Here is a 13,292-nt window from a genome sequence, read left to right on the forward strand (position 1 = left end):
CAAAATGATTAAATTGAAAATTTGACCAGCAGTTCCTGGAATTCTGACGACAGAGAAGTGTTTTCCGTTTACAAAATTATTAAGAAAGAAAGACTTTCTTTAAGCAGCGACCAAGTCTTATTTTTCTTTGGATCGATTCCCGTTTTTCAACTATTCCTCTTTTCTTGCGATCAGTTCTTTTTAAAGAATTCCATCTGTGAAGTGTTTTCGAGACTTTCATTTGCCAAAAAATCCAAATTTTTCTGGAGTTTTCCTGCATTATATTTATAAAAGGCAATAAAACCACTCTCCTTCTGTGGACAGGATTACTATTGATATTATACGGCAGATCTGTTTTTCGAGAAATTTCTTCATTGATATTATTAGCAAAGCTAATGACATGTTAAAAGATTATTTTTAGCTTGAAGTGATTGTGATTATTTCGAGGTTTTCATATATAGGCAACACCAACACGATCAAAAAAAAATTCGAATACCGCCCTTATGGATATGCTATTCTTTTCTCCTGTTAGGTTTTAAATAACATTGCAAAGTGACGAAAGTTGATGAATGGTATGTAGGAAATGAGGAGTCGACCAAATGTACTAACAACTTCGAGAACCTCTTCATGTAATCTTATTAGATTTGGTAAAAAAATGTGTCAAGGAAACAAACGATCTCAGTCCAAACTTGTGTTCACAACATGAATTCAATGAAATATAGAAGTAAAACATCCAGCTATCCCGCATAAAAGCCTAAAATATGTACCGTTTTCACAAAAGAAAAATCTTATTCCAACGTATTTCAGCAACAACGATACGGACTGATAGTTAGCAATAAAAATGATCTTCATATAATAAAGTGTCTCACAAATAATATTTCTTATATAAGAGCACCACGATGAGTTAATGAATTAACAAACAAAAGATCTGCAAGATTAGAACATAAAGTAAAATTGAGTCAGAGAAATTCGTTTACATCATACGAAAGAATTTCCATTGACAATGTCAATGACATTCTTTTCATTTTAATAGTTTTTTTTTTGGCGTAATTGCACTTGCTTTCATCTAGATGAATAAAAGACTGACTTGTAAGTCAAACAATTTATGAAAAAAAACGGCAGCTAAATTAAACGAGTGATTTTGTATAGTCAAATAATTTTCCCTATCTCACAGATCAGGCATTTAAATTCGGACGATTTTTTTAAAGAATTAAAGATTGGTGTAGCATTCATTATCATTGATAATTATAGCGTTAGTTGGTTTAAAGTATTATGACGATATGATTGACCATCCATTATGTTTTGTAGGCATTCCGTGAACGAAAAAAATATAAACTTTGTACACCCAACAATGTTACGATTTTATCTTTGAAATTCAATTAATCATAATTTTATGGATGAACTCAAGTAAATAAAGGTTACATCAGGAAATTAAGTTTCTTTATACACGGTATACATATATGGAAGTTAATGGTTGCACTTACTGAAAACATTTACAATTTTGTTTACAGTTTATGCAAATGCTTCGGCGCAGCATGTTTTGGTGTAATTGATTGTGAGTACTCTATCAATGAAAGTGCTTTTAAGGTATCCATAGTAGACTTGTCAATTGCTGCTGATATACTATTCTGATAAGATTATATTTATGGTCGCGGGTTCTGTTGCTCTAAGCAACCCAATTTAGGGAAGGATTCGGAGAAGCTTTGAATCAAAAGCAACAATGCTCTACTAGTCTCTTCAAATTGTCTTCTTATGACCTATTGTTTGTTGTCGTGAAAGGACTTGTTCACACAGTACAATTAAATATGATGAGCTGAAGTTACCGAGTAATGATCAGCAAAAGTGGTTCTGTACACAAGCTCTGCTTACCTCTATAGATGCAATAAATGGTAGATTACAAGTGCCAACAATCAACCTATCTCACTGGCACGAATGTACTACACAAAATTATCATTGATAAGAATTGGCGGGTGTCAAGAATACTAACTTAACATACACTTTTGGATCGCATACTCGCCGGATCACCATTAGAATAGAACTATTGACTCTCTTTTTTCTTTGAACAAAGTATTATGTAATAGTATGTTGTGTTACAAGTATTGTAATGTTGAATTGGGTCGTGTGCTGAAAAAATCTCATTACAATACGTGTAACACATCATGCTTTGTGCCAACCGAGAATTGAAATAGACAAGAGCAGAAAACATCATAATTTTCATTGTAAACAATCACTCTTCAAATTTGATCGATCACATTGCTATGCATTTTCTCAAACGATAACAACTCATACAAGTTCCATATCAACACTACAAAGTCACTTTACAACACTAAAATGAGTGCTGAAAAGAGTCGTATTTCAATTCTCGGTGGCACAAAATCTATTACTGCATCCATATCACTTTCGTGCTTTAAGCATGTTTTTTGGAAATATTTGGAGTCTAATGGAATCTCGTTGTACACACAATACAGACAATCTAAAAGTGTAACTCGAATATCACTAAAGATTTTACCTAGCGTTAGAGCTAATACTTGAATCACTAAAGTTCTAAAGTTTCTTAGTTTTTATTTTAGTAAACTTTATGTCAAAAGTAATGAATAACAGACTAATTTTGATATAAAATATACTTAAAGAAGAGCAAAGTTAGTCAGAGCTTAATGTTAATGCTGTCCACGCGACTGAGCCGTCTGTAATATGATAATTATTCAAATAAACCGACGTTTTTCGAACTATAATTGAGTGAAATTACGAGAGCAATCAAACCAAAAAGAAATATTTAGGTGAGATTCTATTCTTGGGCACAACAGCACCAGAAATCCGTTAAAATAAAGATCATAACGTCTGTCGTCATGGTTTACGTACCACAAAATTCGTCAACGAAAAACAACGTTATAATTCTGTTCGTACGAAAAATAACCAAACCGAATAAAAAACCGTACAGATAAGTTAAAAATTTACACTGCAAGTTGTTCGGTTATTAAAACCTAATAAATCAAAATGCTGGTAGTCCCTACAAACAATTTGTTCTTTTAACCGAAATTAATTATTTCGTAATTTGGAAATATTTCTCTCTTTTATTTTCTTTTCATATTTTTTTTTGGTTTTGTTTCTGCTCCATTGTGATTGCGTTCTATTCTAAAAGACTTCTGCTTTTTAAGCTGCGGAATGAAATTGTAATCAATTCAACAGTAAAAATGATCATTTACCATTATGCTAAAAGAATTATACATTACGCTTTCAATGAATTATATAACAAACGAATGTGTATGGAAACGAGCGTACATTGCTCCGGTAGCTGAAGTCAATAATGCACGTAAAATTATCAATGAAGAAATTTACATTGTTTCGTTTAGCACTTCATAAAGCACCAACCGATTCTTTGTTAGATCATGATTGTGATGATTTGTAGTTCAGTCTACGATTTCTTGTACGTATTTTGTAGATGAAAAACAAGCCGACTGACTAGTTAATAATATTAGCTTATTAGATCGGTATATCAAATATTTGCATAGAAGTGTAGTGTAATTACAGTTAAAGGGAACCAAATTTGTGTCTAATTTTTCTTCAGCTGACCAGTGTTTTCTTATGTAGAAACGTAAATATAAAGCAGTAAAAAATTGTATATGAAACTCTAAGTGATACTAATCAAAATCAGAAAGAGATTTCATAATTTCTTAGCCGTATTGCTGTATATTAATGGTCACATAAGGAGAGTTTTGCACTAACCGTCACAAAAGGACATTTCAGGCTCATGCATATCTCTCTTCATATAAATGAAGGACGTTCACACAAAATGACACCATACCCACTCGTTCGTACTTTTCAATGTTTAGTACAAAGTACAAATGTCAACTGGTTCTGGGATTTTATTCTTTTTCATTCAAAACATTTTGTTCCTTGATTCAAAGATAAACCGTTTCAACCGAAACAAATAGAACACAAAATTGTGGCATGCATTTTTCGCATTCGCTTTAACTGAAACCATTGGATAAAGAATCAGGTACACAAAGAGCAAATTCCATTTACCACAAAATAGTATCGACGTTTATCCAACTTCGGATAATTCATTTGAAAAACCAAATTTCCGTTATGAAAAGTTAATCAATCGTAAGGGGGCCCTTAAAGAATAGAAAATAATTTGTGTCGTTTTAGATGATTGAAAACGATTGAATTTGCAGTGTCTGGCACATAATGTAAGTCAAAGACGTGTTATTCAACCACAATACAATAATTTTTATTTTTAATATTCTTAACCCGGTGATATAGTGACATCAAGTTTTATTTCTCTTGATTTTATTATCCAATGATGCATTTCTCTGTGATATACATCGTTTTAATATTCTGTTATGTTTATTGTTCGATTTTAAAAATGGAAATCGTAGAGTGATCTGATTTTTCAGTGCGGGAACATAGAGCTGAGACGTAACTGATTAAGTTTTTATGTCAACGGTTTCTTGGCAAAATAGATTGATGTGTTGCCGATTGTAGAGATAGTGCTGTTGAAGAGGCATATATTTCCTGACAACTGATTTTAATCGTCTGTGACTTCTGTGTCACCTTTACCTCCTACAATTATTGTGAATTAAAAAAATGGTTCTTTGCAATGTAAGAGACTTCTTGATTCTTAGACTCGTCTAACTCTTGATTGCATCAATTATTTTTTGAGTAAAAGCTAGGACATTTCGTCAAAAAAAAAAATCTCAAAATGGTTGGTTAATGAGTATTACAGAATCCACTAAACTAATGTTTTTGGATAGTTGAAGTATGACATGTCTGCAATAAATTTAATATTTTACCGTATCTGAGAGGATAACGTAATGAGAACTGACGGTAGTGCCTTTCTCTCTAAATCAAACTTAGAATTTCCATCAATGATACTCAAACTATATCCCGGCTCATCTAATTCGATTAATAGTTATGAAATATCGACAAAAAATCGATTTTTTTTATTTTGTATAACGAAGGTGGTATCATGACTACCTGTTGCATTTGGTATAAGGACAAGAAAAATATTGTTTTTTTCTTGCATTTTCGGTTCCTGTTACTCTACAGCTCTGTACTTCTAGGATAAATTTCCGGAATTGGAGCGATGAGATCTCACAGTGCCTTCTACCAAAAGGCCTTTCGGAAAAATCGGGAAAAGATCAGTAAAATTTCAAAAAGGGCACTTTTATGGTTCTCAGTATGGCCAGTCCGGAATTGAGATCTCAAATGAAAGCCAATTCCGTTCGTTTGTAGTAAAAATTATTTTGGAGAAATATAACTTTTTTGGACGAACTTTCTGAAGCTTGGGTAATAGTGGCGACTTCAAAAATTCTTTAGAAGTTTTTTCTTTCTTAAAGGCTCGCTTAAAATGAACTTAAAACATCAACAATTTCAAAAATATTGCAAAAAACCAAAAGCTCAGAGTTTAACTAAAAAAATTTATCAAATTTCACCTACCTTTGTCCAAATATTACACCCATGATTTCGGTATATCTATGAACATTAAAGTCTGTTCGTTTAAATAAATGTTTCAAAAGAAATTAATTCGCTTCGAGGTAACAAATTGTCGTTATTATGGATGCAATTTTTAGTCGCTGTTGTTCTCCAGAACTAAATTCAAAGTGATTGTAACTATTAGGTGTCTTTCTTTTGTTACACAATTGGTTAATCTAATGTTGTCACCGCAGATGAAAAATTTCATATAGAGAGCAGTTAATGTGCAATGAAAATTATGAACAGTTAGTTACAAACACAGCGATTTATCACACTTCATACCTTCGTAAATATGTAACATTTTTTGTGTTGCTGCTATGAAAATGTTCTTTCATTCGTTCTTTTACTTTTTTATTTCTATTTTTGAGATTTGAAATAAATTTTTTTAGTTGTCTGTCTCAAACGAATATTTTTAACTAACAAAAATTTCGTTCACTAATCTGAACAAAATCAAATTAATAGAAAAGCAATTGCACTGCAACACAATTAATTAACAAGAATCCACAACAATTAATGTACGAAGACGATCTGAATTCGACCGAACAACAAAAATTTTAGTTTCACTTTTTTTAAATTAATTCATTATTGCACTATCCAAATCCATGATTACGAAACAATTCGACTTTTAATTGCGAATAAAAACAGAACAAAACGTAACAACTTTACTCTATATATCCATCAACAAGCAGATTCACATCGGAAATTTATAACCGAAAAAAAATGTATTCAATTGTTGAGAGCTCACAGGCCGAAGATTCAACTAGAAGACGTTGTTGTTTCTTCAGTGCGATGAGTAGATTTAAGAGTCGAACGATATGTTAGATTTTCTTTTCTGGTGGTGAATATCGTTTCCACTCTTCAACCATCGGTATATGTTTACTTTTGATTGAACGCTCGGCGGTGAGGCAAGTGTGAAGCGAACCGCAGAACAATACTATTTATATGAAGGTGTCTATTATAGTCGTTTTCATCTATAATTTTTCTTTTCTTTCATAGAATTTACGAAGAAGGTACTCTAAGATGATGATACGGATGATGTTGCTATGATTCAAGTATTCGTTTTTATTGTCAAGATACATCGACACATCCTAAAAATGCGTGACAAATTTTTGGTATACTCTGGCAAATATGTCATGCGTATCCTTCAGAATATTAATTTTAATGACACCTCGAATTTGAAGTATTTATTCAAAAGCGATAATTCCTTCTTCTGAACTACGACTGTTTACTGTGAACATTAGTAGAACTCAGTATCCTACAGGATTCATATATTTCCTGTCAAATTTTTAAACAATATCACAGTTTGAACAAAAGTTTCTTGCTCGCACCCACGTATTTTGGGAAAATTAACTCTTTCAAACGACAATTGTATGACGACACATTCATTGAATCTATTACTTATATTGTTTAACGTAGCGCCTCATGGCCTTATGTTTGGCTCTAAGTCTTTTACTACATTTATTTTCTTATTTTTGCTGCATAATAAAACTCTTGTCGGAAACCTTTGCCTATTTTGGTCACTGTTGTCGATAACAGATGAATAATATGCTAATACAGTGAATGAATTTTTTGTTTGTTGTGTCGAAATTCGTTTAGGGTTTACGTCCATATCGCTTTTTTCTTTAAATAATACTGAGATTTTGCACCACTAGACCAGAGTATGTTTTCAAATCGGGTGACGAAATGATATGATAGGTCACCTTCATTTCATTTATGAATCACTAGAGACATCCAAAAAGGTATGATCTACTTCATAGAGGTTTGTCATCTCTTTCACTCTGTCGCCCTCTGATGAGATATTTTAGAACAACATTATTAAATGCAAAGCATCGTAGGCTGCGTATCTCACTGTTCAAAACCAGTGGCAGAAACCTTTTTCAGCTACGATTTTATTGTGACAAGGACTGTAAATGATGGCAAGCCTGTAAGAAGTTTTTACTTGAATTTTTACAAAGTTCCACATAGCTATCGTTCCTACGTCATACCTGCCATACACCATCGTACCGTTAAAAAGCCGGGTTTTTTATTGGCTCTATTACGTTGTACGCCAAAAATCTGGAATTGCCTATTAGTTATAGGCTTTTACATAATTTAACAAAACTATGTAGAGTTGTTTGAGTCACACGCTGACAATCACTCTAAATTTTATTTTATTGTGAGGATTTGAGTTTGAAAGAAATTTAGAGTAAAAACTCTAAAGAGGCGAAGCCAAGGTCAATTGACACACGAAAACTGACTTCTTATTTTTAGTCCGAGTTGTGTTGAGGGCTGCCCAAATAGTGTTCTGAGAACCCCACAATTGTGATATGCTCTTTCCTGCTTTACTTAAATACATCTCTAGGAAAATGAACTAAATATACAACTTGATTAGAACAAGAAACAATAAGCTTTTCAGTGACAGTCGCGATTGGTATCGAAAATAGAAACAGCTAGATATGACCAAAAAATGTGGACAAATTCCGAACAGCTACAAAATGAATATTGCAAAAGAATTATTGAAGGAATTTTCATGATTAAATTTAAAACTATTTTCAATCTTTACAATCATCACCGAACAACAACAACAAAAACAACAATACACGCATGCATGCCACCATCAAAACACCAACAATAATCTAGTTCATTATCAACCCTACAGCGTTATAATGCAGTCAGATATGGGTTAAGCCTCCAAAATCCATCATTATGTCATGTCGATTTTCGTTACCTACAGAACACGTAACAAATTGAAAAACTACGTAAATTTTGTAATGAAAATTTAATGAGAAATAATGAATTGCGGTGTAAACGAATGATACACATATATAAAGCACAAAGAAAGATATTTTTTTTACCTCAGGCATCTCAGAATCTGTTCGTGCGTTGCATATTTTGCAACTATTTATATACATCAATGATTAGTTGAGAGATGTTTTCAGAATAAAAGTCAATAAATCCATATTTTTATCGAATATATGCATGCATTTCCATACATTGTGAACATATATCCATCGTCTACAAAACGTTACCACATACTTGCTGTTGCGGGATGGGTGGGATTGTAGTTTATTTTGTTGTCTGAGTCGAACTATTTTAAGTTTACCCTATTTCGATGCCAGATTAACAATTCAGTAAAGTTCGGTATTTGAAACACCTGTAGTTAAATGCTGACTGGTCTTCTAATACACATGTACCAAAGTACCTCATAAACTAGAAATAGAGTAAGAATTCACACACCTATCTTGGCTTAAACTTGTATGATGAAATTCAGGCTATGAAAAGAGAGTCTGTAGAGATAAGTAAAATAGATGAAAATCAACTTTTCAAGGAGATTAATCGCCTTGAATTTTATTGAAAATAGGAGCCAAGTGACTAACTAAAATATAACTCATATTACTCATATCCAATGGAACCGGGCCCAGTTAAGCTGTTGTCGTAAGCACATAGTTATCATTTTCTTCTGCTAAATTTTCCTTTTATCAAATATAGCAACACAGTGTCTACTACTTCATTTGTTTTAACATACAATTTGTTATAAAAATTAACAACCAGCTATAGAGTTCAGCTTGCATCCTTGTCTCTGCTGTCGGCAACAGATCAGTTACTGGCTTAAAGTTACTGTTTCCTAAAAGGGTATAAAGCATATATCTGCTGCTCGGTTATCGATGCCTTTCGAATAGAACCAGTGCTATATATAGCCAACGAAATACCACATATTTGCAGTGTGTTTGAGATGTTTTAGATAATAATTATAGACAAACGCTGAAGTATATTAATGGAGAATGAAGCAATAATTATACATTCGATTAGAACAAAGTGCTTCAATGACATGGTGACTATCAATAACTATCAATTTTCTCGTAAATTTCTGAGTGCCTTTCTTACACACGTCAACACTCCATGTTTCGCATTAGCAAAAAATTTTTTGTTGCAAACAACAAAAATTAAACCAAAAAAATAATCATAAGACACCGTCATCGTTCCTCTTTGTGAGTCAATAAATTTTTTGATATAATTTAATTCCAGCCTATAAAGACGAAAATGTGAATCGCAATAAAACATAATAATAGTTATTTGCAGTCATATATCGAAAGGCGCCGCGAAGCACTAACAATTTTTCTCAATAAATATTTTCACTGGAAGAGGAGAAAGATTCCACTCGGATGGTATAAACGTGATCGTAATTATATTTATGGTTTTCGTTTGTTATCAGGTGTGAAATAAAAGTGATCGAAAAATGTTTCCACATTTTTTTTGTAGCATGCATTTTAGTTACCATAAATTAAGAAAATACAACTTGTTGAATAGAACAGAATGTCGAATGTGAACAAGTTAGAGGTAAATATAATGTGCAATACTTACGATACATTTTTATATCATATCGCCAGGTGCAAACCAAACCTCTCTCTGCAATTATTATAAAGAACTCAATGTTACTATTATATTTTATTATGGAAAAAATTCTATGTTTTAAGACAAAGAATCTTTCAATTCATCAATAAAAATGTTAATTATTGTCTGTAGTTGTTTTTACACTTGAATGAATCAGCATTGCATATTGTTCACTTCGAATGACTTTAAGAATTTTGCCGTTTCTTTCTTTTCGTACACGAAAAAAATGTTAGTTATATTAACCTCGCACAGACGACAGGCTATACAGTACTCATATCGAGTCTGGCAGTTTTTTTGGTCCAATAATTTTTAGTAGATTAACTATTGTCCAAAATCTACTACTTAAATAGTTGGAACTTTCATTGTGCAATGTAGGAATGTTATTATGTACCACCACATACCTCATTATTATCGTCGCTGTCGGTAACAGTGCAATAGTCCATGAAAGGAACACTAGGTACAAAGATATCTTTCGACAATTCTATTTATTATTGAAACTTGAACAGTTCGTAAATACTAAGATCGTCAGTATAATATAGAGGTAGGAGTGCATATTACCGTTCCTTTTTGAAGCAGTACGTCCTTAAGTTTTGTGAGTCAATTTTTCGGTAAGAAATGTATTAGTAAATTTTGATTCAATTTTAGTTGAACTGCTTAACTAGTTCAGCTGCAAGGAAATTTCTTTATCCGAGACTTTGTTAAAGTTGAACATTAAGCCACCCTGCGGCTCGAATGATTATTCCCTTGACTGAAAGTCAGGGTCTTACACCAGAAAATACCGAAATTCCCTTGACTGAAAGTCAGGGTCTTACACCAGAAAATACCGAAATATGTGGGTGACAAAAAAGTTTACTGTGATTGAAAATGTATGAAATGGTATGAAAAACGTTAAATGTGGGTAACAATTCTTCGTTGAAGGCACGATAACTTGAGTAATTTTGAACCAATTTAGATGAATCTTTTTTTTAAATGTGTGGAACTAAAATCCCGAGGCTAAGTTCGAAGATGGGCTATGTGGGACGAAGGATCCGGAAGCTATCTCAGAAAAACAGCATTTTACACTGTTGATTATAGCCTCAATCGAAAAAGATTACTTTGATGAAATTTGATTTTGTTGCGTAGTATGAGCAAATCAACTTAAGTTTGTTTTCAATAATGTGCATGAAACATGTAGGAAGAAAAATTTCGTCAGTAAATGCGCAGCCTCTAACCGGTAAACAACTCTTGTTAGTGAACTGCTAACAAATCTGATAGTTGGACTAACAACTTGATAATTGACTAACAAATTCGATAGTTGACTAACATAGAAAGATGTTTTTTCTCAATGTCTTACGGCAGAAAAATGCCTGCTATCAAATGAGCACACTATGATTGAAAAGTGTAGGAAATTTTATGAAAAACGTTAAACCATCATTCTTTGTAGGCAATATATAATAAGTCATTCTCAATTAATTTCTGAATATTTTCTTTAAATTCATTATTCCAACAATCAAACAAAATATTTTACAACTCCGATACGAGTGTGTAGTTTGCGGCCAGAGCGAAGCGAGGGCCGTAATTCTCACGGGTCGTGTTTTTTTACGGGATATTATATTCTTCACTAAATCAGTAAAAAGTAAAAAAAAATTGTCTTTCCTTCACACTTTGTCGATTTTGGAAATATAAAGCAAAGGCGGGGGATTCCTAGGGAATTCAATGAATTCAATTAATCCTTTAACGAAATGTATAGTGAAGGCGTCTTGTTCGTTCCTAGAATTCATCCTTCTATGAAATGTAATGAGAAGGCGTTCTGTCCGTTCGTATGGAATTCATCCTTTTACAAAATGTATGGTGAAGGCGTTTTGTCCGTTCCTAGGGAATTCATCCTTTTACAAAATGTAAGGAGATGGCGTTTTGTTCTTTCCTAGGGAATTCATCCTTCTACGAAATGTAACTTAAAGACGTTTTGTCTATTCTTTACTTTTTTCATCGTTCCACATTCGCAAAACTTCGCATCTACTCTCAAATTTGACAAAATGGCAATCAAACAGAATAATAAATACCTCATACGAGTGGGAAGTTTGCGGCCAGAGCGGAGCGAGGGCCGTAATTCACACGAGTTGCATTTTATTTACGATTTATGGTTGATTGAAAATCTTGCTTCAAATTTATAAGAAAAATGAGAACTCAAAGATCATTAGGTCTTACTTGAAGAACTTCTTCTGTCAAATTTTGTTGTCATGTATAGAGTAATCGATGTATTAATGTTCTAAATTTGACAATTTCTTAGGAATACAGCATATGTAAAAATAAATTGGGATCAAATGTAGGCATTTGTATCAGTGATGCTTCGGAAGTTCTGCAATGAAATTAATCAAAAATATATTGAAAAAACTGTCAGTCAAGGGACCTGACCCTCCCAAAAGGTGGGGCCTAGTATGTGGGTGACAAAAAAGTTCACTATGATTGAAAATGTATGAAATGGTATGAAAAACGTTAAATGTGGGTGACAAAAAATCGTTGAAGGCACGATAACTTGAGTAATTCTCAAGCAATTTGGATGAATCTTTTTTTTAAATATGTGGAATTAAAATCTCGAGGCTAAGTTCGAAGATGGGCAATGTGGGACGAAGGATCTGGAAGCTATCCAGGAAAAACAGTATTTTACACTGTTGATTATAGCCTCAATCGAAAAAGATTACTTTGATGAAATTTGATTTGGTTGCGTAGTGTGTGTAAATCGTATAAGTATGTTCTCGATAGAGTTTATTTAATAAGTGGAAAGAACAATTCCATCAGTCGATGTCCAGCTTTGAACCGGTAAACATCTCCTGCTAGCCAATTATCAAATTTGATAGTCAACTATCAAGTTGATAGTCAACTATCAAGTTGATAGTCAACTATCAAGTTGATAGTCAACTATCAAGTTGATAGTCAACTATCAAGTTGATAGTCAACTATCAAGTTGATAGTCAACTATCAAATTTGATAGTTGACTATCAACTTGATAGTTGACTATCAAATTTGATAGTTGACTAGCAACTTGATAGTTGACTATCAAATTTGATAGTTGACTATCAAATTTGATAGTTGACTAACAACTTGATAGTTGACTATCAAATTTGATAGTTGACTAACAACTTGATAGTTGACTAACAAATTTAATGCGTCTACTACCAAAGAAAGATGTTTTTTTTACTCAAGGTCTTACGGCAGAAAAATGTCATGAGCACACTATGATTGAAAAGTGTAGGAAATTTTATGAAAAACGTTAAATGTAACCATCATTCTTTGTAGGCAATATAAGATATAAGTCATTCTCAACAAATTTCTGAATATTTTTTTAAAATTCATTATTCCAACAATCAAACAAAATATGTTACAACTCCCATACGAGTGTGAAGTTTGCGGCCAGAGCGAAGCGAGGGCCGTAATTTTCACGAGTCGTAATAATTTTATGGGATATTATATTCGACCAATAGAAAAAT

At 32.7% G+C, this 13,292-nt stretch overlaps 1 protein-coding gene and 2 long non-coding RNA genes across 3 annotated transcripts in view; 2 read left to right on the plus strand and 1 right to left on the minus strand.

Annotated features, from left to right (window-relative positions):
- LOC119080431 overlaps positions 1–5,750 on the minus strand; it is a 26,422-nt gene extending 20,672 nt beyond the window's left edge. Inside the window, exon 1 of the mRNA XM_037188788.1 lies at positions 5,419–5,750. Coding sequence (XP_037044683.1) covers positions 5,419–5,441 — 23 coding nt within the window. The 5' untranslated portion in view covers positions 5,442–5,750. The remainder of the gene's footprint in view (positions 1–5,418) is intronic.
- LOC119080581 overlaps positions 1–12,757 on the plus strand; it is a 19,369-nt gene extending 6,612 nt beyond the window's left edge. Inside the window, exon 3 of the long non-coding RNA XR_005088350.1 lies at positions 12,583–12,757. This is a non-coding gene — a long non-coding RNA (uncharacterized LOC119080581). The remainder of the gene's footprint in view (positions 1–12,582) is intronic.
- On the plus strand, positions 9,318–9,771 carry LOC119080578. The gene is made up of 2 exons (XR_005088348.1): positions 9,318–9,422; positions 9,504–9,771. It is a non-coding gene; the product is annotated as an uncharacterized LOC119080578 (long non-coding RNA).
- Positions 12,758–13,292: the final 535 nt, after the last annotated feature.

Source organism: Bradysia coprophila, unplaced genomic scaffold (assembly GCF_014529535.1).
Source record: "Bradysia coprophila strain Holo2 unplaced genomic scaffold, BU_Bcop_v1 contig_350, whole genome shotgun sequence".
NCBI lineage: Eukaryota > Metazoa > Arthropoda > Insecta > Diptera > Sciaridae > Bradysia > Bradysia coprophila.